Source organism: Salmo salar, chromosome 03 (genome assembly GCF_965601325.2).
Source record: "Salmo salar chromosome 03, fSalSal1, whole genome shotgun sequence".
Classification (NCBI taxonomy): Eukaryota; Metazoa; Chordata; class Actinopteri; order Salmoniformes; family Salmonidae; genus Salmo; species Salmo salar.
Window position 1 is genome coordinate 60,709,894 of NC_138293.1, and position 26,004 is coordinate 60,735,897.

General features: G+C 41.6%; 1 protein-coding gene across 2 annotated transcripts; it reads left to right on the forward strand.

Annotated features, from left to right (window-relative positions):
• The first annotated feature begins 36 nt into the window (after positions 1–36).
• On the forward strand, positions 37–25,363 carry LOC106600809 (MBT domain-containing protein 1). Of its 2 annotated transcripts, none has more exons than XM_014192502.3 (17): positions 37–173; positions 9,987–10,188; positions 10,351–10,484; positions 11,500–11,614; positions 11,840–11,922; positions 16,132–16,249; positions 16,544–16,678; positions 17,042–17,130; positions 17,372–17,606; positions 17,847–17,902; positions 18,004–18,108; positions 18,231–18,378; positions 18,554–18,636; positions 19,033–19,267; positions 19,729–19,800; positions 20,406–20,600; positions 20,831–25,363. In XM_014192502.3, the coding sequence occupies exons 1-17, from the start codon at positions 171–173 to the stop codon at positions 20,953–20,955; spliced, it is 2,133 nt and encodes a 710-aa protein (XP_014047977.1). In that variant the 5' UTR covers positions 37–170; the 3' UTR covers positions 20,956–25,363. The 2 variants fall into 2 exon arrangements, with proteins under 2 accessions (XP_014047977.1, XP_014047976.1); XM_014192501.3 differs by lacking the exon at positions 37–173 and adding an exon at positions 8,735–8,941.
• Positions 25,364–26,004: the final 641 nt, after the last annotated feature.

A 26,004-nucleotide genomic window follows, 5' to 3' on the forward strand; every position in this document is an offset into this window, starting at 1 on the left:
TCCAGAAACTATAACTTGTCCATTTTGCTCCTGCTCGCTCAATCGTGTTGTTAATCAAAATCAGACAAACGTCCACAGTTGGTGCAGGAGCTGCTCAGAATAGATTTCCGTGAAAACAGCCTTTGCTTCGTGGATCATGAAGGAAATGACATTCTGAGGTCACTGTCTGTATGGTAATGTAAATTACTATCATCGTTTCTTTCATGGTTTGTGAGGGATAGTATAATACTCCAAAATGATTTAGTTTATTAGATTGCAACACTTGGTAACCTATAGTTGATTTTCTCAGGCTGTCCAATGTGCTTCACTGTGATCTAATCTGTTTTGTATTAGCCTGTTCCCAATTTAGTTTGAAATGATTCACATGCAAAATTATTGCATGTAAAATAGAATCACGTGTATCAGTTGACAATTCACAGCCTTCGAATACATTTTATGCCATTGTGTTAGTGAGTCTATTAGTATTTCTAAGGCATATATGTTTCTTGGCCCACAGATGTAGCCTTCCTAACCGTCATTCAAAGCTATTGCAGTCATTTATGATTGTTCAAATCAGTGACATTTCCATTTGATCCATGAGAATTCTATTTTTGCTTTGAAAATGTATAGTTACATAGGAGCCTGGAGGTAGCCACATAAGCCTGATTATAGGATACTGCATTTGAGTAAAATATTTATTATCATTTGTTTTATTATTATTATTATTATTGTATATCATTATCATTATGAATATTGAATAATCTAAACCAGTTATTTTATATACAGTACCAGTCAAAAGTTTGGACACCCCTACTCATTCAAAGATTTTTCTTTATTTTTACTATTTTCTACATTGTTGAATAATAGTGAAGACATAAACTATTAAATAACACATGGAATCATGTAGTACCTAACAATTTTTTGAACAAATCAAAAATAGATTTTAGATTCTTCAAAGTAGCAACCATTTGCCTTGATGACAGCTTTGCACACTCTTGGCATTCTCTCAACCAGCTTCATGAGGTAGTCACCTGGAATGCATTTCAATGAACAGGTGTGCCTTGTTAAAAGTTAATGCTTTTGAGCCAATCAGTTGTGTTGTGACAACGTAGGGGTGGTATAGAGAAGATAGCCCTATTTGGTAAAAGAACAGCCCAAATAAACAAAGGGAAACGACAGTCCATCATTACTTTAGGACATGAAGGTCAGTCAATCCGGAAAATTTGTGCAGTCGCAAAAACCATCAAGCACTATGATGAAACTGGCTCTCATGAGGACCGCCATAGGAAAGGAAGACCCAGAGTTACCTCTGCTGCGGAGGATAAGTTCATTAGAGTTACCAGCTTCAGAAATTGCAGCCCAAATAAATGCTTCACAGAGTTCAAGTAACAGACACATCTCAACATCAACTGTTCAGAGGAGAGTGAATCAGGCCTTCATGGTAGAATTTCTGCAAAGAAACCACTACTAAATTACACCAATAATAAGAAGAGACTTGTTTGGGCCAAGAAGCACGAGCAATGGCCATTAGACAGGTGGAAATCTGTCCTTTGGTCTGATGAGTCCAAAGATGGGATTTTTGGTTCCAACCTCCGTGTCTTTTGAGACGCAGAGTAGGTGAACGGATGATCTCCGCATGTGTGGTTCCCACCGTGAAACATGGAGGAGGAGGTGTGATGGTGTGGGGGTGCTTTGCTGGTGACACTGTCTGTGATTTATTTAGAATTCAAGACACACTTAACCAGCATGGCTACCACAGCATTCTGCAGTGATACGCAATCCTATCTAGTTTGCACTTAGTGGGACTATCATTTGTTTTTCAAAAGAACAATGACCCAACATACCTCCAGGCTATGTAAGGGCTATTTGACCAAGAAGGAGAATGATGGAGCGCTACATAAAATAAATAATTGTAATAATATTGAAAAAATAAACGTATATATAATTGTAATGAGTAAAAAAAATTTGCTAGCAACTAATACATACATACATACATACATACATACAGTGAGGGAAAAAAGTATTTGATCCCCTGCTGATTTTGTACGTTTGGCCACTGACAAAGAAATGATCAGTCTATAATTTTAATGGTAGGTTTATTTGAACAGTGAGAGACAGAATAACAAAAAAAAAAACATAACATTTTTGACATAAATTGATTTGCATTTTAATGAGGGAAATAAGTATTTGACCCCCTCTCAATCAGAAAGATTTCTGGCTCCCAGGTGTCTTTTATAAAGGTAACGAGTTGAGATTAGGAGCACACTCTTAAAGGGAGTGCTCCTAATCTCAGCTTGTTACCTGTATAAAAGACACCTGTCCACAGAAGCAATCAATCAATCAGATTCCAAACTCTCCACCATGGCCAAGACCAAAGAGCTCTCCAAGGATGTCAGGGACAAGATTGTAGAACTACAAAAGGCTGGAATGGGCTACAAGACCATCGCCAAGCAGCTTGGTGAGAAGGTGACAACAGTTGGTGCGATTATTCGCAAATGGAAGAAACACAAAAGAACTGTCAATCTCCCTCGGCCTGGGGCTCCATGCAAGATCTCACCTCGTGGAGTTGCAATGATCATGAGAACGGTGAGGAATCAGCCCAGAACTACACAGGAGGATCTTGTCAATGATCTCAAGGCAGCTGGGACCATAGTCACCAAGAAAACAATTGGTAACACACTACGCCGTGAAGGACTGAAATCCTGCAGCGCCCGCAAGGTCCCCCTGCTCAAGAATGCACATATGCATACCCGTCTGAAGTTTGCCAATTAACATCTGAATGATTCAGAGGACAACTGGGTGAAAGTGTTGTGGTCAGATGAGACCAAAATGGAGCTCTTTGGCATCAACTCAACTCGCCGTGTTTGGAGGAGGAGGAATGCTGCCTATGACCCCAAGAACACCATCCCCACCGTCAAACATGGAGGTGGAAACATTATGCTTTGGGGGTGTTTTTCTGCTAAGGGGACAGGACAACTTCACCCCATCAAAGGGACGATGGACAGGGCCATGTACCGTCAAATCTTGGGTGAGAACCTCAGTGCATTGAAAATGGGTCGTGGATGAGTATTCCAGCATGACAATGACCCAAAACACACGGCCAAGGCAACAAAGGAGTGGCTCAAGAAGAAGCACAATAAGGTCCTGGAGTGGCCTAGCCAGTCTCCAGACCTTAATCCCATAGAAAATCTGTGGAGGGAGCTGAAGATTCGAGTTGCCAAACGTCAGCCTCGAAACCTTAATGACTTGGAGAAGATCTGCAAAGAGGAGTGGGACAAAATCCCTCCTGAGATGTGTGCAAACCTGGAGGCTAACTACAAGAAACGTCTGACCTCTGTGATTGCCAACAAGGGTTTTGCCACCAAGTACTAAGTCATGTTTTGCAGAGGGGTCAAATATTTATTTCCCTCATTAAAATGCAACTCAATTTATAACATTTTTGACATGTGTTTTTCTGGATTTTTTTTCTCTCACTGTTCAGATAAACCTACCATTAAAATTATAGACTGATCATTTCTTTGTCAGTGGGCAAACGTGCAAAATCAGCAGGGGATAAAATACTTTTTCCCCCTCACTGTACACACACACACACACACACACACACACACACACACACACACACACACACACACACACACCACACACACACACACACACACACACACACACAGTGCATGAGGAAAGTATTCAGACCCCTTGACTTTTTCCACATTTTGTTATTCAAAAAAACTAACAAATGTAATCCCTCATCAGGGGCGGCAGGTAGCCTAGTAGTTAGAGCATTGGGCCAGTAACCGAAAGGTTGCTGAATCAAATCCCCGAGCTGATAAGGTAAAAATCGGTCATTCTGCCCCTGAACATGGCAGTATGTTCAGGGGGAGTTCCCTGGTAGGCCGTCATTGTAAATAAGAATTTGTTCTTAACTGACTTGCCTAGTTAAATAAAGGTTAAATAAATAAATACATCTGCACACCCCATAATGACAAGGCAAAAACAAGTTTTGAAATGTCAGAGTGGAAACCAAGCCATGAGGAAATGTCCGTAGAACTCCCAAGACAGGATTGTGTCGACGCACAGATCTGGGGAAGGCTACCAAAAAAAACAAGAACACAGAAGAACCTTTGGAAGCGACTACAGCCTCGAGTCTTCTTGTGTAGACTACAAGCTTGGCACACCTGTATTTGAGGAGTTTCTCCCATTCTTTTCTGCATATCCTCTCAAGTTCTGTCAGGTTGGATGGGGAGCGTCGCTGCACAGATATTTTCAGGTCTCTCCAGAGATGTTTGATTGGGTTCAAGTCCAGGCTCTGGCTCGGCAACTCAAGGACATTCAGAGACTTGTCCACCAGCCACTCCTGCGGTGTCTTGGCTGTGTGCTTAGGGTAGTTGTCCTGTTGGAAGGTGAACCTTCACCCCAGTCTGAGGTCCTGAGCACTCTGGAACAGGTTTTCATCAAGGATCTCTCTGTACTTTGCGCTGTTCATCTTTCCCCCGATCCTGACTAGTCTCCCAGTCCCTGCTGCTGAAAAACATCCCCACAGCATGATGCTGCCACCACCATGCTTCACCGTAGAGATGGTGCCAGGTTACCTCAAGACATGACACTTGGCATTCAGGTCAAAGAGTTCAATCTTGGTTTCGTCAGACCAGAGAATCTTGTTTCTCATGGTCTGAGAGTCTTTAGGTGCCTTTTGGCAAACTCCAAGCGGGCTGTCATGTGCCTTTTACTGAGGAGTGGCTTCGGTCTGGCCACTACCAGAAAGGCCTGATTGGTGGAGGGTTGCAGAGATGGTTGTCCTTTTGGAAGGATATGCCATCTCCAAAGAGGAACTCTGGAGCTCTGTCAGAGTGACCATCAGGTTCTTGGTCACCTCCCTGACCAAGGCCTTTCTCCCCTGATTGCTCAGTTTGGCCGGGAAGCCAGCTCTAGGAAGAGTCTTGGTAGTTCAAACTTGTTCCATTTAGGAATGATGGAGGCCACTGTGTTCTTGTGTACCTTCAATGCTGCAGACATTTTTTGGTACCCTTCCCCAGATCTGTGCCTCTACACAATCCTGTCTCGGAGCTCTACGGACAATTCCTTCGACCTCATGGCTTGGTTTTTGCTCTAAGATGCACTGTCAACTGTGGGATCTTATATAGACAGGTGTGTGTCTTTCCAAATCATGTCCAATCAATTGAATTTACCACAGGTGGACTCCAATCAAGTTGTAGAAACATTTCAAGGATGATCAATGGAAACAGGATGCACCTGAGCTCAATTTCGAGTCTCATAGCAAAGGGTCTAAATACTTATGTAAATATGGTATTTCTGTTTTTTCGTATTTTAATACATTTGCAAAAATTCATAAACCTGTTTTCGCTTTGTCATTATGGGGTATTGTGTGTAGGTTGATGAGGGAAAAAATTTATTGAATCCATTTTAGAATAAGGCTGTAACGTAACATAATGTGGAAAAAGTCAAGGGGTCTGAATACTTTCCGAGTGCACCCTAAACTAATTAGTGGTTTGCGAGTAGCCTAGTTTTATTATGGCCTGGGACATTGTTTATTTATCAAATGCTTCCTGTGAATTCGCGACAGAAAAACCCACCCAATATAGCTCCAGTAAAATGGATCATATCTTTTGAACGGTTTGGGCTTGGCATACACGGTTTTCAGTAAAGTAATGGTGAAACCATGACAGTCACAAAGCTGTTCTCTATGGCATACTACTTAGTGTGTAAGTGATGCACCGTTATGGGAACTCATTTCAGACATACAGCCTGCAATTGTGCAATTCTTAGACCATCAAAAGGTTTCGGGCCTGGACCAAAAACATTTGGGGCTGTAGCCCCGGAAGCCCAGGGCTAATGACGCCATTGCCCTGCTCCCACCATAAAGCTCCACATCCCATTAAACACACCCATGAGTTTCATTGTAAATGTAGAGGCTATCGGACAGACAATAATGGGTCAATTACCTAAAATGTATAGCTTTACATTTGAATAATTGGGAATGTTTTATTTTGATATGGTATGGCCAAATTTGGGCCACTGGTATAACATGCAAAGGGATATTTTACTCCATACATTTTCCCTGATACCCAAAAGTACTCGTTACATTTTGAATGCTTAGCAGGACAGGAAAATTGTTGAATTAACACACTTAAAGAGAAAATCCCAGGTCATCCCTACTGCGTCTTATCTGGTGGACACTCTAAACACAAATGCTTTGTTGTTTGTAAACCAGATGGCACGATTTTCTTGTTTTTTACATTTACGGATAGCCAGGTCCACACTCCAACACTCAGACATAATTATTATAATTATTATGTCTGAATGTTGGAGTGTGGCCCTGGCTATCTATGTCTGAGTGTTGGAGTGTGGCCCTGGCTATCTGAAAATTTAAAAAAAACAAGAAAATCGTGCCATCTGGTTTGCTTAATATAAGGAATTTGAAATTATTTATACTTTTACTTTTGATGCTTAAGTATATTTTAGCAATTAGATTTACTTTTGATACTTCAGTATATTCAAAACCAAATACTTTTTTACTTTTACTCAAGTAGTATTTTGCTGGGTAACTTTCACTTTTACTTGAGTCATTTTCTATTAAGTTATCTATACTCCTACTCAAGTATGACAATTGGGTACTTTTTCCATGACTGCTAATACACAGGGTATCAGTACCGAGTAGATGTGCAGGGGTACAAGGTAATTGGGGTAGATATGTACATTTAGGTAGGGATAACATGACTAGGCAACAGGATGGATAATAAAAAGTAACAGCAGCGTATGTGATGTGTCAAAAGAGTTGCAAAAAGAGTAAATGCAGATTGTCCGGATAGCTATTGGTGAACTATTTAGTAGTTTTATGGCTTGGGGGTAGAAGCTGTTCAGGGTCCTGTTGGTTACAGACGTGGTGCTTAGGTACCGCTTGCCGTGCACTAGCAGAGCGAACAGTCTATTCCCAAGATTCCCAAGATAAATACTGTAATATATACTTTTTGAAGTTATTTTAGAAATTCTATCTTTAGTATAGCTTCGGGCATTTGCTGATGTATTCATCCAGCAAGGTCAAAGGTAATCTTCTCTACAGTGGTAAGGTTTTCTTCTGTCTGGCTGACGCTGGTTAGATAGGCCTAAAGGTTTGCCAGTTCTTTGCTCCATCAAGCACTTCTTTATTACTTCACTACTCTGTTGCAAACTCAATGGAAGGTTTTGGCCACTGGGTGTTGAGCCATGCACCTCAGTGATGCTGGCCTGATCTACTGTGTCTCGGATGATAGACCATCCACTGCTTAATTCTTGACCATGCTCAAAGGGATATTTTGAGTCTTTTTCATACCCCTCTCCCAATCTCTGCCTTATTTCTTTATGAATTGATTTATAGGGTACACTGGGTAATCATTCAGAAATATATTGCATTTCATATAATGACCAACATTTCCATACTGGTACAGATATACACCTATATATACAAAAGTATGTGGACACCCTTTCAAATTAGTTGATTCAGCTATTTCAGCCACACCTGTTCCTGACAGGTATAAAATCGAGCACACTCCATAGACAAGCACTGGCTGTAGAATGGCCCGTACTGAAGGGTTCAGTGACTTTCGATGTGGCACTGTCATAAAATGCCACCTTTCCAACAAGTCAGTTTGTCAAATTTCGGCCATGCCCCGGTTAACTGTAAGTGCTGTTATTGTGAAGTGGAAACGTCTATGAGAAACAATGGCTCAGCCGTTAAGTGGAAGGCCACACAAGCGCACAGAACGGGACCTCTGAAACGCGTAGCACGTAAAAATCGTCTCCTTGGTTGCAACACTCACTACCGAGTTCCAAACTGCCTCTGGAAACAACGTCAGCACACTAACTGTTCATCGGGAGCTTCATGAAATGGTTTTCCATGGCCGAGCAGCCGCACACAAGCCTAAGATCACCATGCGCAATGCCAAGCCTCGGCTGGAGTGGTGTAAAGCGCGCCGCTATTGGACTCTGGAGCAGTGGAAACGCGTTTTCTGGAATGATGAATCACACTTCAACATCTGTCAGTCCGATAAATGAATCTGTGTTTGGCGGATGCTAGGAGAACGCTACCTGCCCGAATGCATAGTGCCAACTATAAAGTTTGGTGGAGGAGGAATAATGGTTTGGGGCTGTTTTTCAAGGTTCGGGCTAGGCCCCGTAGTTGCATTGTAGGGAAATCTTAACGCTACAGCATACAATGACATTCTAGACGATTCTGTGCTTCCAACTTTGTGGCAACAGTTTGGGGAAGGCCCATTCCTGTTTCAGCATGACAATGCCCCCATGCAAAAAGCGAGGTCCATACAGAAATTGTTTGTCGAGATTGGTTTGGAAGGACTTGACTGGCCCGTACAGAGCCCTGACCTCAACTCCATAGAAAACCTTTGGGATGAATTGGAACGCCGACTGCGAGCCAGGCCTAATCGCCCAAAATCAGTGTCCAACCTCACTAACGGTCTTGTGGCTGAATGGAAGCAAGTCCCTGCAGCAGTGTTCCCTCATCTATTGGAAAGTCATCTCAGAAGAGTGGAGGCTGTTATAGCAGCAAATGGGGGACCAACTCCATATTAATGCCCATAATTTTGGAATGAGATGTTCGACGAGCAGGTGTCATATACTTTTGGCCATGTAGTGTATTTACTTTGATGCATTTTACTGTACGTATGCGCATACAGTACAGTAGATGGCGGTAAATTACTTTTACTTGACTAAACCTGCATGCTATATAGATGAAGAAGAGTTTCTTGCCCAATCAGGAAATAGCGGCTGTATTCCGCGCCTGCGCGTTTGAAATATGATAATTTTGTTGATATGCTATGCTATGCTAGCGGAATTTATTTTTGCATATTAGGTTACCATTAACTTTCCTCTCTTCACTGTCTCGCCACTGTATCAAGTGAAAATAGAAAACGCTCTGCATGAAGGGCTGATGGAAAACGCAAGAGATTTGGTGAGCGCTATTATTGTGTTCTGTGTACATCTCTGGTGTAATCCTATTTCCCCTTTCTTTGTTGTGGTTGTCAGACTGCAGCAGCTCGTTTGGCTAGGTAGGCTAGGCAGCAGTAGTGCCATCTAGTTACTGTAGCCGCAGAAAATAAAACAGACAGCTTTATTCCAGCATTGCCTGCCTTTCAATTGTTTAATAAAGCTAGCCGTTGTTGATGGCAAGCTGTGGTACTGCTTCTTCAACAACCCTCCAACCTTCTAGGGCAGCTTGTCCGCTTGTATAACGGCGCAAGATCCAGCAGTTACCATTAACGTTACCTTAGCTGGCTAGCAAATTATTGCAAGAAGGCAGGCCCGTCATGTTATATAGACCGCACTGCAGTGATTTTTGACGCTGTATTGGGGTGTCTTGCAGACTAATTCCTGGGATATCAGGTCATGAGCCAGCGCGTGCAGCTGTCATTTCAATATTGTGCTTTGGCAACAGAGGTTCTGAATAGAAAGGGGGCAGTGCACCACCGATGACATTAGCTGTCTGTTACTGCAGTGCAAAACGTTTGGCATGTAGCTTACTTGCTGTATGTTGTCACAATATGTCGCTATTTTGATCACTGAGAACAGACTTGTTTTAGTGTAAAAATGGTAGGTGAGCTACCACCAGATATGTGGTGGTGGGTGTTACGGTTATAATTGGTTAACATGTTGAGCTTTGAGCAATTTCCATGTTGGTTCAATGCAGTGTTATTCATAGATTAGTTAATTGGTATGTAGCTATTGAATTGACATACATTCAAAGTCCCCTTCACTCTTCATCTGAATTCTGTCCGTGTTGCATGGAAACATTGCACATAGGCTACATATCCTCTTGGAACTCTATATGAACGCTTATCTAAAAAGGTTTATGGATGCAGTGATTGCTTTGCCGTTTTCAGAAAAATGATCAGCAGTAGGTTATCATGCAAAGCAACCACCTGTAGTGGCATGCGGGTAAGTGAGACAGTGACTGCACTGTGCTAGCTCTATCTGACACAATCCTCTCTCTCCTACAGGCTGAACGGACTGTTCGTTCAGAAAGGAAGAGGCGGGACTCGTTTGGGATGTTCGATGGCTATGACAGCTGCAGTGAGGATTCTAGCAGTAGCTCGAGCTCCGAGGACAGTGATGAAGAGGTGCCCTCCCTCCCTGCCAGCCTGCCCATCATCAAGACCAACGGCCAGGTCTACACCTACCCCGATGGGAAGGCAGGAATGGGTTAGTAGTACTGTGACTGCCTCTGCCTATTGAACATAACCGCTGATGATGTTATTACAAGGTTGACCTGAGATTTTAGCATTCTATTATATGGCCATTTCTGCGACTGAACAGTACTCGCACCTCGTTATCCCTCGTGTGTGTGTGTTTCACTCTCCTCAGCCACCTGTGAGATGTGTGGGATGGTGGGAGTGAGAGATGCTTTCTACTCCAAAACCAAGCGCTTCTGCAGTGTATCCTGTTCAAGGAGCTACTCATCCAACTCTAAAAAAGCCAGCATACTGGCCAGACTGCAGGTAACAGCAAACTGCACTAAGTCTACTTCTATTGTCCTTTTACCTCCCTCTATAACCACCATTTTTAAGTTGAATTGACATTGAAAAGTTGTGAAAACAGGTTGTATTTATTTCATTTGAATCCCTTCCTCTGTGTATCATCCTCTGTGTATCTTAAAGTAGCTATGTTTCCATTAACTGGTCCAGTGATTTTTTTATTTGTATTTTTTTGACATTTAGAAAGTTTTTATAGAAAATAGATGCAACAATTGCCTGCTACAGTGTGTTTCCATTTAACTATATTGTCGATTAAAAACAGCTGGACGTAATGACGTCACACCAAAAAAAGAATACAAATTAGGTAATTAAAGTGTTTCCATTAACCTTTAAGGCAAATTGAACATTAATAAATTGTTGACAGTCTGGATGCCCTCCCAACTATGTGTTTCATGTCTCGGGTAGCCCACAAAAGCCAGTATGGATATACTGCAATAATTTACTAATATTTGTCATATTCTAATAATGATCATGTTCCCACGTATTGCAACGGTCCATGCCATGGTGAAACTTGCATCCAGCCAACCAGAAAAGCAAGGCGAAGCAGTTCAGGCATTCTTGAAATTCAGGACAATCGTTATCCTGCAAAAAAAACCACAATTTTAATAGTTGAAAAAATAGATTTTGGCAGCAATAGGTATTTAGCATTAAATGTTGAGTGGATCTTTTTTGTTAGGGCTACGTGATGACATCATGTGCCCTGCGTACGTTCTAAATTATTTTGCAATCCTGTTTTTGAAAAACACAGTTTCCATCATAATTTGTCTCAATAAAGAAAGTTAGACAAAATAAATCCATCTCAGTCGAACTGATACAAATGTTGTTGATCTTCAGAAAATGTATCCTATAATCTGCCATTTTCATTACACACATCGCAATGATTTCTTTTGTCGAATAAACCTGGGACAAAGGAAACCTGCCTGGCTTGTATGATTCTTCTTCTATCTCTCTCAATAGTCGTTTATTATTATTTTCAAAGGGTAAACCACCAACGAAAAAGGCTAAAGTATTACAGAAGCAGCCTCTCATGGCGAAGTTGGCTGCCTATGCCCAGTACCAAGCCAACCAACAGAATCAAGTCAAGTCAAAAACAGGTAAGTTCCATGTAAAAGTCCATGACACGTGAAATGTATTTATTACCAATTACAAATGACAACCATTACAAATGACTACAGTATAGGTGCAACAGTCTTCAAAGATGATTCTACTAGGACTAGATTGAGATATCTTTCTCACTGTAAATAAAGAAGGTGATGATAATAAGGTAGTCGTTGATTGAGTTGTGTTATCTCTCATGACGGTACTTGTGGTGGTTGCAGTGATTCCTGTGAAAGGCTTTGATTGGGGACGCTACATAGGCACCGGCGACATTAACGGGGCACCTGTCGGCTGTTTCAAACATGTAAGCAACGCTCAGCTCAAACACTCCAAATGGTTGCTGGTGAAAAGTGACGGTGTATGGAAGTCAGAACATGTACACACAGACAATATGGTATATCTTAACTAACATTATACTTTTAAAGTAGAGATCACACTCAGTGGATAAATGATGTCAGCATCTATGGTTGCCTCTCATGACGACTACTTATTAAGGGACTGATATTACAATAAATACAAAGTAATTGAATTTCAGCTTGGGCCTTTCTTGGTTGTTATAAAGAAGTAGATTCATCTAGATATTAGAATGTGTTGATTTGTAACCTGGTAAGATGTTTTATGCTCCAGTACAACAAAACTCAACAGAGCAAGTATGTTAGAATATACCTCATCCCTATTGACCCATCAAACAGTGTGATGAATAGCTCATCTGGATGTTTTGGAAATACGGTGTCATTCTGCCTCTGGGGGGGGAACTCTGGGATGACAGGTAGCCTAGCGGGTAGAGCGTTGGACCAGTAACCGAAAGGTCGCTGGTTCAAATGCCCAAGCCGACAAGGTGAAAAATCTGTCTGGGTTCTTAAACAAGGCACATAATCCTAATTTTCTCAAGGCGCGCAATACTACTATGGCTGACCCTGTAAAACAACACATTTTACTGCACCTGTCCAGTGTATGTGACAAAAAATAAAACATATATATATATATATATATATATATATATATACAATTGAAATCGGAAGTTTACATACACTTAGGTTGGAGTCATTAAAACTCGTTTTTCAACCACTCCACAAATTTCTTGTTAACAAACTATAGTTTTGCCAAGTTGGTTAGGACATTTACTTTGCACATGACACAAGTAATTTTTCCAACAATTGTTTACAGACAGATTATTTCACTTATCATTCACTGTATCACAATTCCAGTGGGTCAGAGGTTTACATACACTAAGTTGACTGTGCCTTTAAACGGCTTGGAAAATTCAGGAAAATAATGTCATGGCTTTAGAAGCTTCTGATAGGCTAATTGACATAATTTGAGTCAATTGGAGGTGTACCTGTGGATGTATTTCAAGGCCTACCTTCAAACTCAGTGCCTCTTTGCTTGACATCATGGGAAAATCAAAAGAAATCAGCCAAGACCTCAGAAAAAAATGTGTAGACCTCCACAAGTCTGGTTCATCCTTGGGAGCACCTTCCAAATGCCTGAAGGTACCACATTCATCTGTACAAACAATAGTATGCAAGTACTAACACCATGGGACCATGCAGCCATCATACCGCTCAGGAAGGAGACGTGTTCTGTCTCCGAGAGATGAACGTGCTTTGGTGCGAAAAGTGCACATCAATCCCATAACAACAGCAAAGTACCTTGTGAAGATGCTGGAGGAAACGGGTACAAAAGTATCTATATCCACAGTAAAATGAGTCCTATATCGACATAACCTGAAAGGCCGCTCAGCAAAGGCAGAAGCCACCGCTCAAAAACCGCCATAAAATAGCCAGACTACGGTTTGCAACTGCACATGGGAACAAAGATTGTACATTTTGGAGAAATGTCCTCTGGTCTGATGAAACAAAAATAGGACTGTTTGGCCATAATTACCATTGTTATGTTTGGAGGAAAAAGGGGGAAGCTTGCAAGCCGAAGAACACCATCCCAACCATGAAGCACAGTTGTTGGGGTGCTTTGCTGCAGGAGTGACTGGTGCACTTCACAAAATAGATAGGTATCATGAGGTAGGAAATGTATGTGGATATATTGAAGCAACATCTCAAGACATCAGTCAGGAAGTTAAAGCTTGGTCGCAAATGGGTCTTCCAAATGGACAATGACCCCAAACATACTTCCAAAGTTGTTGCAAATGGCTTAAGGACAACAAAGTCAAGGTATTGGAGAGGCCATCACAAAGCCCTGACCTCAATCCTATAAATAATTTGTGGGCATAACTGAAAAAGCGTGTGCGAGCAAGGAGGCCTACGAACCTGACTCAGTTACACCAGCTCTGTCAGGAGGAATGGGCCAAAATTCACCTAACCTACTGTGAGAAGCTTGTGGAAGGCTGCCCAAAACGTTTGACCCAAGTTAAACAATTTAAAGGCAATGCTACCAAATACAAATTGAGTGCATGTAAACTTCTGACCCACTGGGAATGTGATGAAAGAAATAAAAGCTGAAAGAAATTATTCTCTCTACTATTATTCTGACATTTCACATTCTAAAAAAAAAGTGGTGATCCTAACTGACCTAAGACAGAATTTTTACTAGGATTAAATGTCAGGAATTGTGAAAAACTGAGTTCAAATGTATTTGGCTAAGGTGTATGTAAACTTCTGACTTCAACTGTGTGTGTATATGTATAAATATATACACTGCTCAAAAAAATAAAGGGAACACTTAAACAACACAATGTAACTCCAAGTCAATCACACTTCTGTGAAATCAAACTGTCCACTTAGGAAGCAACACTGATTGACAATACATTTCACATGCTGTTGTGCAAATGGAATAGACAACAGGTGGAAATTATAGGCAATAAGCAAGACACCCCCAATAAAGGAGTGGTTCTGCAAGTGGTGACCACAGACCACTTCTCAGTTCCTATGCTTCCTGGCTGATGTTTTGGTCACTTTTGAATGCTGGCGGTGCTTTCACTCTAGTGGTAGCATGAGACGGAGTCTACAACCCACACAAGTGGCTCAGATAGTGCAGCTCATCCAGGATGGCACATCAATGCGAGCTGTGGCAAGAAGGTTTGCTGTGTCTGTCAGCGTAGTGTCCAGAGTATGGAGGCGCTACCAGGAGACAGGCCAGTACATCAGGAGACGTGGATGAGGTTGTAGGAGGGCAACAACCCAGCAGCAGGACTGCTACCTCCGCCTTTGTGCAAGGAGGAGCAGGAGGAGCACTGCCAGAGCCCTGCAAAATGACCTGCAGCAGGCCACAAATGTGCATGTGTCTGCTCAAACGGTCAGAAACAGACTCCATGAGGGTGGTATGAGGGCCCGACGTCCACAGGTGGGGGTTGTGCTTACACCCCAACACCGTGCAGGACGTTTGGCATTTGCCAGAGAACACCGAGATTGGCAAATTCGCCACTGGCGCCCTGTGCTCTTCACAGATGAAAGCAGGTTCACACTGAGCACGTGACAGACGTGACAGAGTCTGGAGACGCTGTGGAGAACGTTCTGCTGCCTGCAACATCCTCCAGCATGACCGGTTTGGCGGTGGGTCAGTCATGGGGTGGGGTGGCATTTCTTTGGGGGGCCGCACAGCCCTCCATGTGCTCGCCAGAGGTAGCCTGACTGCCATTAGGTACCGAGATGAGATCCTCAGACCCCTTGTGAGACCATATGCTGGTGCGGTTGGCCCTGGGTTCCTCCTAATGTAAGACAATGCTAGACCTCATGTGGCTGGAGTGTGTCAGCAGTTCCTGCAAGAGGAAGGCATTGATGCTATGGACTGGCCCGCCCCTTCCCCAGACCTGAATCCAATTGAGCACATCTGGGACATCATGTCTCGCTCCATCCACCAACGCCACGTTGCACAACAGACTGTCCAGTAGTTGGCGGATGCTTTATTCCAGGTCTGGGAGGAGACCCCTCAGGAGACCATCCGCCACCTCATCAGGAGCATGCCCAGGCGTTATAGGGAGGTCATACAGGCACGTGGAGGCCACACACACTACTGAGCCTCATTTTGACTTGTTTTAAGGACATTACATCAAAGTTGGATCAGCCTGTAGTGTGGTTTTCCACTTTAATTTTGAGTGTGACTCCAAATCCAGACCTCCATGGGTTGATAAATTGGATTTCCATTGATTATTTTTGTGTGATTTTGTTGTCAGCACATTCAACTATGTAAAGAAAAAAGTATTTAATAAGATTATTTCTTTCATTCAGATCTAGGATGTGTTGTTTAAGTGTTCCCTTTATTTTTTGAGCAGTGTGTGTGTATATATATATATATATATATATATATATATATATATATATATATATATATATATATATATATATATATATATATATATATACACACACACGAAAACGTTTTTTTTTTTACATTGTTGAAGCTGCACTAATTGTGAAGATAGGTGACAATGAAGAGTATTAGCTTGCCATGATGCGTTTGGTTGTTTTAATTAATAGCAGTCCTTTTTGAGCGGACATATTTGTATTGTGATGATGTCATTCTCTATGTTCAGCGTGTGTTGTCTTCTCTGCCTTAGGTTCCCATGGGAACTTCTTGGGGTGACCTTGCAGAAGGGGTGAGGGTAGAGGTGCCCAATACAGACAGCGGCCTGCCAGTGAAGGTGTACTGGATAGCAGGAGTTATCAAATTAGCAGGTAACAAAGCAGCCCAGAGAATCCTTTTCACTCTGAAATGCACCTGGTTGGATTCATAGATGACAGTGTACGTTCTCTGCATTCATTGTTTTCATCAAACTCTGTTTACACATAGACATGTTACACTTAGATGTAACCTACACACAATGCTTGGAAACATAGATACTTCTCTCATCCAATAATACTCCTATGATTCATTTTTAAGGGTATTTCAGGAACAAAATTATTGGAAAATCACAAATAAGGTTCAGTGGTTTTCCTAACCTTAAAACATCCTTGTGTTTCTCTCCGCAGGCTTTAAGGCACTACTACGGTACGAGGGGTTTGATGGTGACTCTGGCAGGGATTTCTGGTGTAACATCTGTGTCCCTGACATCCACCCGGTGGGCTGGTGTGCAGCAGGAGGAAAGCCCCTGGTTCCTCCCAAATGTAAGAGTAACAGAGGGAGTCACTTAGACAACACAGCCAGGATATTTGTCGCCATAAGGTTAATAATGATAATGCCTTTATTTTTAAAAGCACCTTTCCTGAATTATGCTGAAGGTCACCAAATCAGTGCTCAGTACTCTTTTTAAACAAGGTACTGTATTTTGTTATGTATACGGCATGCGTAGCCTGTTCTCTGAAAGGCAATTAAGAACAAATTATAGTACTGTACTTTGTTTTGCCAAGATAAGGATATATGCTCTGTTACAAGCGGTGGGGCAAGTGTTAAGTCATTTCTCATTTCTGACCGGTTTGAGAGAATCATTTCTAATCTTTCCCAAACGTTGTCTGACTGTTTCACCTTAGCCATTCAGCACAAGTGCACCAACTGGAAAGCGTTTCTTGTGAAATGCCTAACAGGAGCAAAGACTCTACCTATTGATTTCTCCACCAAGGTGAGCTACAACTCTTCATCACAAGACACTCCAACACATCACTCATAGCACAAACATGCATCAAATATCAATATGCGAAGATGAATATGCGTGTATTATTTCCACAAATGCAACGCTAATAACCTTTTGGCACTACCAGTACAAACATGCATTGCATCTATTATTATATAGTGACATATTCTATAATGCCTAACTGGATTGTCAAGTAACCTTGTAGAATCTTCACCTCACCCTTCCCCAGGTGCAGCAGAGCATGCAGTTCCCCTTTAAGAAGCTGATGCGTGTGGAGGTGGTGGATAAAACTCACCTGTGCCGGACGCGGGTGGCCCTGGTAGAACAGGTGATCGGAGGTCGGCTTCGGCTCGTCTACGAGGAGTGCGAGGATGGCTCGGACGACTTCTGGTGCCACATGTACAGCCCACTGATACACAGCATCGGCTGGTCCCGCGGCATCGGACACCGCTTCAAGAGATCTGGTCAGTGACCATAGTGGGGAGGGCACGCGGGACTAAGCACTTGGGTCTTACACAAGGGTATAGATTTGCTTAGGGTTTAAGGATCCTGAAAATCTCAACATGGGTGAAACACTTAGGCACTTTAAGATTCTAGTTGTTTCTGTATGATTTATATTGACTTTTAGGGTTTGATTGTTGTCCATTAATGACAGATGCTCTTCCTTTATTTTGGGGTTTCAAACATTAATGATATTGTTTCAGATGTTTCAAAGAAACTTGATGGTCAAGTAGATGCCCCAGGACAGCTTTTTGCTAAGGTGAGTTCAAATAAATGTTTCAATCTGCCACTTGACTCAGTTGATTCAAATGTTTTTCTGGTCTCTGACATTTGTTTGATACGTGGCACAATCTCTCTCAGGTGAAGGATGTTGACCAGAGCGGGGAGTGGTTTAAAGATGGCATGAAGCTGGAGGCTATTGACCCTCTGAATCTATCAGCTATTTGTATTGCTACTGTTAGAAAGGTAAGCCCTATAATCGTGATGAGAAATATGACTGACAGAGAAATTAGGGAAATAAAGGCAAATGACATTGCATGTGTAACAGAGTTGTACACATTCACGCTCCCTTCCTTCTCTTCTTCCAGGTCTTGGCGGATGGATACCTCATGATCGGAATTGATGGTTCCGAGGCAGCTGATGGCTCTGACTGGTTCTGCTATCACTCTACATCTCCCTCTATCTTTCCTGCTGGATTCTGTGAAATCAACACAATTGAACTCACCCCTCCACGTGGTACACACTGAATTACATTACATTGTGTGGTAAAAGCATAATCACAATTGTCTATTTGAGTTTATTTGTAGTACCAAGAGAGTGCGCACCACTGATTCTCACCTCACAGTGGCTATTTCAATTGGCCAGCCAGTTGCTGTTACTTGTAGCCTCAATAAGTAAGTCTTTTCTGCAGGGTACACAAAACTCCCATTCAGATGGTTTGACTACCTCAGGGAAACGGGTTCAGTGGCAGCTCCGGTGAAGCTCTTTAACAAGGTAACCTTGTTCAGCTTTGTCTGCTAGCTATTTTGCCTGTTAGGTCATTTTGGCTCTTTACTTTTGTTCTCAGTCTGTTAGTTAGACTGAATTTGTTGTCAAAACCAACTACTTGCTGTCTGAGTAACCCTTTACATTTTTCACCTGTTGGATTTCATCTATTTGAAGTTTGATTGTTTATGCACTTTGGCTTTTTGAAATTGCTTGATTTCTGTCAGTAGTGTAGTCGTTACAGGATATTAGTCCGAAATAAGAAAGACCAAGCGCATCTGAGTGCAGTGAAGTTAAGACTAGTAGCCCACCAATGTACAACTTTGCTTGCTTGTAGTTGTAGTGTTATGAGAAATTCCCTGAGTCCACCAGCTGAATGTCCCCTTCTCTTTGTTGACTTTAAAGGAGGTTCCAAACCATGGGTTCCGCCCTGGCATGAAGCTGGAGGCTGTGGACCTGATGGAGCCCCGGCTGGTGTGTGTTGCCACAGTGACACGTATCGTACATAGACTGCTGCGCATCCATTTTGACGGCTGGGAGGACGAGTATGATCAGTGGGTGGATTGTGAATCACCTGACCTCTACCCTGTGGGTTGGTGTCAGCTGACTGGCTACCAACTACAGCCACCAGCTGTGCTAGGTGAGGTTTTTTTAAATCCTGTTTATTGGGATTTTTCAGCATTTATTTCACAAAGACAAAGATACTCATTTTCTTAGTGCAAGGTCTGAACTAGCTCTAGTCTAGCCCAAAACAACCTTTTGGAAAACAAACTCAGATTTTTCATTAGCATCATCCCCAAAATGACCTTGACTGTAATCTCCCAAATAACCAAAACTACCAATACAGGTAGAACTGCTAAATACAAAACAAAAACAACCAAGAGAGACAGTCAAAACATCAAACTTCATTTAACCAAAACACAGAAACCTTCAGATAACCAAAACACTGCGACTTTTACGCAAACCTTTAATCTGAAACTAATTCTAGTAATGTAGAAAAATTTTGCTAAAGAATTGCATTTTTTTGAATGAGTTGAGACGAGCTGTGCTGAACGAATGTATGAATGAATGAGTTGTTCTCTGGTTTGTGCTTTTTTTCAGCCTCTAGAGAGCTCCCTCCGAGTGTGACAAAGCAGAAGAAGAAATCCCAGCAGTACAAAGGCCAAAAGAAAAGTGGGTCATCCGTCCCCTTGTTTCGCCCCGTGCCTCAGCCCCCTCCCCCTGCACCCTCCCCCTTTCGTTTCTGCCCCTGTGCCTCCGCCTCCGCCTCCTCCCCTGCACCCTCCCCTTTCCCTCTTTCTTTCTCTATTTAAGGGCAAAGCTGCACTCACCACGGTTCTTGCTCTGCGGGCATCTCTATTCACACCAAAACAGCATTGAAACCAAGTCAAAACCCTCCTACACCAGATTGAATTTTCGTACCAGTGTGAAGCTGTTACTACAGGATGAGACCTCAGGCTGAAGACAAATCTTCAATGACTGCAATAATATACAAATGATTTGGTTATGTAGGCCCATAGTGTGGATCTTTTTATAGTATGCTTGGTTTTTATATGTTCCTTCAGTCTTTGTTAGGCATGCCAGACATTACATCAAGGTTTTCCTGAATAACTTACATTTCTAAGACATTTTTTACCTAGATTTGAATATTTCAATTTTACCTTATTAATGATTAATAACACATAAGTAGTCACACGTCAAAAAGAGCAAAGGTATAAGAGACATGAGAAGGTAACAGCAGAGCTGATAAACCATTTTACCTTTGTCTTGGTTTTTAGAGAGGAAGATCCCCATTGGTAAGCGGCCAGTGAGTTTGTCAGGGGTGGTATTGAGTGGAGTGCCCCAGAGGAACCTATCTGGAGACGAGAACATGACCCCGCCAGACTACCCATCTCCTCCCATGCCAGCATCTGCCCCTGGGAATACACAGCCTCCCTCGGCAGCCCAGGAACTCGGCCCCAACATAAAGCCAGGTAACCTAAGCCACCCTACCAACTGAACTCAAATTAGAAACCCATGTTAAGCCTGGTAGTTGGGTAGGGATGTCCGCTACTGAAACGGAAAAGTGTAGTAGTCCAAGTACTCTACCCATCTCAACATCAACCATATTGATAAGGCAACTTATTTTCTCCTTTATCGCCTGAGTTTTATAATTCATCCTCTCCTTCCTGTCTTTTCATTCCCCATCTTTTCTTTTTTTAAGGGGTGATGCTGCAGCTGAAGGAGGAGGTTCAGGAGACGGACGAGTTCACCTTCCCGCAGGGCACAGCCTCCGACCTAGAGAACAACGGCTCCGGCTGCAGTTACTACATCAAACAGGAGCCCTGAGCCTCCATGGGGCACTGCTGCACCCACCAACGGAGGGCCAGCCTGGGGGCAAGAAGGAGCCCGTCCACTCCCTCTCTCTCCACAGCACCAGAGACCATGGGCCCTAGGTGGCATCCCCACAACATTAACATGGAAGGTCACCAAGGGGCTCCAAGCTGTGCCCATAGAGAGATTCAGGACAGAGCGGCTGAAAGACTAGTTCCAAACAGACAGCGCAAACGGGGAGAGGAGTGTAGAAAATAAAGGAAAAAAGGTGCGTAAATGACAATATCTTTGTTTCAGTTCAGTTCAGTTTTTTGTACTTCAACAAAAAAAAAAGGTTTTATACGATTTTTTCAAATCCGAGATGTTTTTGTGCATCTCTCGTATTCGTTACTTTGAGGTAGGGTAATCTTTTGATGGATAAACTGTGTGATGTTTGAGTGTATATATAATCAGATTTTCCAAATAACAGGGTGTATGTACAGTTGAAGTCGGAAGTTTACATACACTTAGGTTGGAGTCATTAAAACTAGGTTTTCAACCACTCCACAAATTTCTTGTTAACAAACTATAGTTTTGGCAAGTCGGTTACGACATCTACTTTGTGCATGACACAAATCATTTTCCCAACAATTGTTTACAGACAGATTATTTCACTTTATAATTCACTGTATCACAATTCCAGTGGGTCAGAAGTTTACATACATTAAGTTGACTGTGCCTTTAAACAGCTTGGAAAATTCCAGAAAAATGGTGTCATGGCTTTAGAAGCTTCTGATAGGCTAATTGACATCATTTGAGTCAATTGGAGGTGTACCTGTGGATGTATTTCAAGGCCTACCTTCAAACTCAGTGCTTCTTAGCTTAACATCATTGGAAAATCAAAAGAAATCAGCCAAGACATCAGGAAAAAAATTGTAGACCTCCACAAGTCTGGTTCATCCTTAAGAGCAATTTCCAAATGCCAGAAGGTACCACGTTCATCTGTACAAATAATAGTATGCTAGTATAAACACCATGGGACCACGCAGCCGTCATACCGCTCAGGAAGGAGACATGTTCTGTCTCCTGGAGATGAACGTACTTTGGTGCGAAAAGTGCAAATCAATCCCAGAATAACAGCAAAGGACCTTGTGAAGATGCTGGAGGAGACGGGTACAAAAGTATCTATATCCACAGTAAAAACGAGTCCTATATCGACATAACCTGAAAGGCCGCTCAGCAAGGAAGAAGCCACTGCTCCAAAACCGTCATAAAATAGCCAGACTAAGGTTTGCAACTGCACATGGGGACAAAGATCTTACTTTTTGGAGAAATGTCCTCTGGTCTGATGAAACAAAAATAGAACTGTTTGGCCATAATGACCATCGTTATGTTTGGAGGAAAAAGGGGGAGACTTGCAAGCCGAAGAACACCATCCCAACCGTGAAGCACGGGGGTGCTAGCATCATGTTGTGGGGGTGCTTTGCTGCAGGAGGGACTGGTGCCCTTCACAAAATAGATGGCATCATGAAGAAGGGATATTATGTGGATATATTGAAGCAAGATCTCAAGACATCAGGAAGTTAAAGCTTGGTCGCAAATCGGTCTTCCAAATGGACAATGACCCCAAGCATACTTCCGAAGTTGTGGCAAAATGGCTTAAGGACAACAAAGTCAAGGTATTCACCCAACTTATTGTGGGAAGCTTGCGGAAGGCTACCAAAAACGTTTGACCCAAGTTAAACAATTTAAAGGCAATGCTACCAAATACTAATTGAGTGCATGTAAACTTCTTGACCCACTGGGAATGTGATGAAGGAAATAAAAGCTGAAATAAATCATTCTTTCCTCTACTATTATTCTGACATTTCACATTCATAAAATAAAGTGGTGATCCTAACTGACCTTAGATAGGGAATTTTTACTAGGATTAAATGTGAGGAATTGTGAAAAACTGAGTTTAAATGTATTTGGCTAAGCTGTATGTGAACTTTCGACTTCAACTGTATGTCGGTATTGAATGGACTAAACCTTACTGGTAAAAAACAATCACTCAGATATAAAGTAGAAACACTCCACCAATCAGCTTCATACCAGTTCCACACATTCAACTGAGATTTGAGCAGCTGACCACATTCTCTGGGTCTTGCGTTCCATTTGTGTGATAGCCAATCATGACTGACAGCTATCACTGGGACATTTACCAAGGAGAATGTGGTAGAGCCCCAAATCTCAGGTTTATCTTTTACCCACACTATATTTACCATGCCTTATTTAAAGTATGTTTACAAATATTACTCCTCTTGGCCAGTTGATTGCAGGCAAATTTGTCAAGTCAAAAAATTCTACTCTATGAAAAACAGGTCATTCACTGTGGTAACATTTAGTTCTATCACAGTTTACTACACAATGATATGCAAACCTTGACTCTTGTGTCAAATAATACAGAGATCTATCTGAAATGTTTTATATCTAATGTATGTAGCATTATTCTACATGAATTGTCATAATTCATCTGAAATGTTTTATATCTAAGGTATATAGCATTATTATACATGAATTATGTCATAATTCAGAGCGATACTATAAATGTGAATAGAGGATATATTCAAGCCACTGTAATAGTCGGGCTATTGTTCATCATTATCATCATTAGCGTTTCATCACTTCACTACCATCAACAACATGAGAACCGTTTATCTAAATAGAGAATGTACTGCCTTTTGTAAAAGAAAATCTTCAAAATAATGCTATGTTTGCTCTTCCTCTTTTAGAACTTGAATGTAGTCTCCTGTTGCAAGGTAGTCAGGTTCTGGTCAAACCACACAGGTGATTTTCATGACAATTGAAATCACTTTGTGTGCATATTTCTTAGTAAGTGATTGGTAGGCTTGGGTTAAATTGTCACACTCACTGACTCATGATCATACATTTTATTCATTGGCCATCCTTTCGTTGGGAGATATTAAATGAATGTCTATTGGTTTATAAAACAAAATATATTACATTAAATATTTATTAACAAAGCATACAGTATATAACAGAGGCAATTTACAAACATATGGTGATTTATTTTGTGCCATATGAGAAATTAAAGAGGGATTATAATCTACAATACTTTATCAAATACCAACTGCACTCCATTGTCTCACTTTATATACCAGTAAGGTTGACAATTTACTCTCAGGAAATCTTAGCGTATTTATTGTATTATAGGCTTCTTCGTCGTTATGGTTATTGAGAAAGGTGGTGTCGTTGGCTGTTGGCATGCTGAAATTAGGCTTCAGAGATTGATGTGGTCAACAGTATTAACAAAATGTGTTAGTCCAAGATCGGTCTGTAAAGTAAGTGTGTCACTTGGTTTACCATCTCACTAATGTAGAGACCTATCTGATTGTGATACAAGGCCCCATTTCAAGTGGATTTGTCATATATTTTGTCTCTAGAGGTAGGATTAACTGTCTGTCACTGTTTGATCATGTGTTGGTGTTTCTTGAACGATATATATTTTTTTTCTCCGAAAGTTAAATGTTAGCTTTGTCGATTGTCTTACTGTTGTTACTGTATGTTTCAATGTCTGGCCCTGAGTGAAACTCAAACTAGTCTCAATGAAAATGTACATTTTACGCGTTGGCTGGTGTAAACCAGCTCATGTGACCATGGTGATGCCAAAGATTGCCTAAGGTCACTGTCAAGCAATAACATCTTATCACAGTACTCTCCTAATGCAGTGAGATCCTAAGCTTTGAGCGGTACTTTCACTCAGTGCATCAAAGACCGAATGGTGGAAATATACATTACATTGTTAATATATGGTATGACTGTTTTGAGGCGACAAATCTTGTCTCCATCGTCCTTGTAACACAAATGTTAAACTCGAGAATTCATGGTATTTGAATGAAGAAAAGAAACGCACAAATGGACTCAATATAGGGCTACACTATTCTGATCATGACGTTCAAATGCATTATTTCATCAATATAAGAAAACAAGACTTAGAGGGTGTGTTTTAAAACCAAAATATGTGCATGCAGCAGTGTGAACATGTGCTTTTGGGCTTAACTAGTTGATCTTGGTTTATGTGTAACTGTTGGTCTTTGCACTAACATGGGTCTGTGTGCTTGTTTCTATTGTGAAACCCCTTCATTGTCTTTGTATTATGGTGCTATATATTTGATAGTCATAACCTTTTAAGTATGAAATGACTGTGGCCATGGTGGAGAAATTCAGTTCTCTTGTATTTTGGATACAACTATGAAAGATTTGTATTGAATTAACTGCCAAAACATTCTTTGCATGGCACTTGTAGGATAAATTCATTTTTTTCTTCATCCAAGTATATCATTTATATTCCTTGGTTTCCATAGTAATTGTGCTGTGAACATAGTTTACTAAGCTACAGTATATCAAATACAAAAGTAAATAAAAATGTATTTGAAAGATGTTTACTTTCATTTCAAATGTTACTGCTTTTTCTAAACATGCTGCAAAATTATCGTAATTAATTCAACTTTATTTACACTGCAAAATACAATATTGCGAAGCCAGCGTCTATTTTGTTACCTACACCATTAAAGGGATGATTCGGGGTTACGGCAATGAGGTCCTAGACTTGGCACCGCTTACCATGTAGTAGCAGAGAAGTCTGACAATTAGGACCTTCCTGACATGGCAGAGGTCATTACGCTAAAGCTGAGCCAATGCCAACTTCATACTGGACATTTATCGAGTTCATTGGACACTGGGTAAGTTGATAAAATGTGCCAAAATCCTGAAGCACCAGTGATGTTCTGTCTAGTTGCTGTTAAATGAACCATGGTCTCTGGATTTAAACATTGCCATTGTGCCCTCAAAAGCAATTCCACTACTCTCCCAAATCCTGATTTAGACCGGGGACACCAGGTGGGTGCAATTCAGGTAGAAAAGAAACCCTGTGAGGGCTGGAGCCTGCTGGTTAAGTGTTGTATACCCTTGTTCTCATTAAGGAAAACAAGTTGAGCCAATATAGTAGGCATATAGGGTAACATCCTGCTCTAACTGGATTGTCAAAGCAAACATCCAGAAAGGTGTAGTTGACAACTGTCA

Coding starts and splice junctions, on each gene's coding strand:
- LOC106600809 (XM_014192501.3), top strand. CDS start 8,921: ATGGAAAACGCAAGAGATTTG. Junction 18,637..19,032: donor CGGTGAAGCTCTTTAACAAG/GTAACCTTGTTC, acceptor TTGACTTTAAAG/GAGGTTCCAAACCATGGGTT. Junction 19,268..19,728: donor ACAGCCACCAGCTGTGCTAG/GTGAGGTTTTTT, acceptor GCTTTTTTTCAG/CCTCTAGAGAGCTCCCTCCG.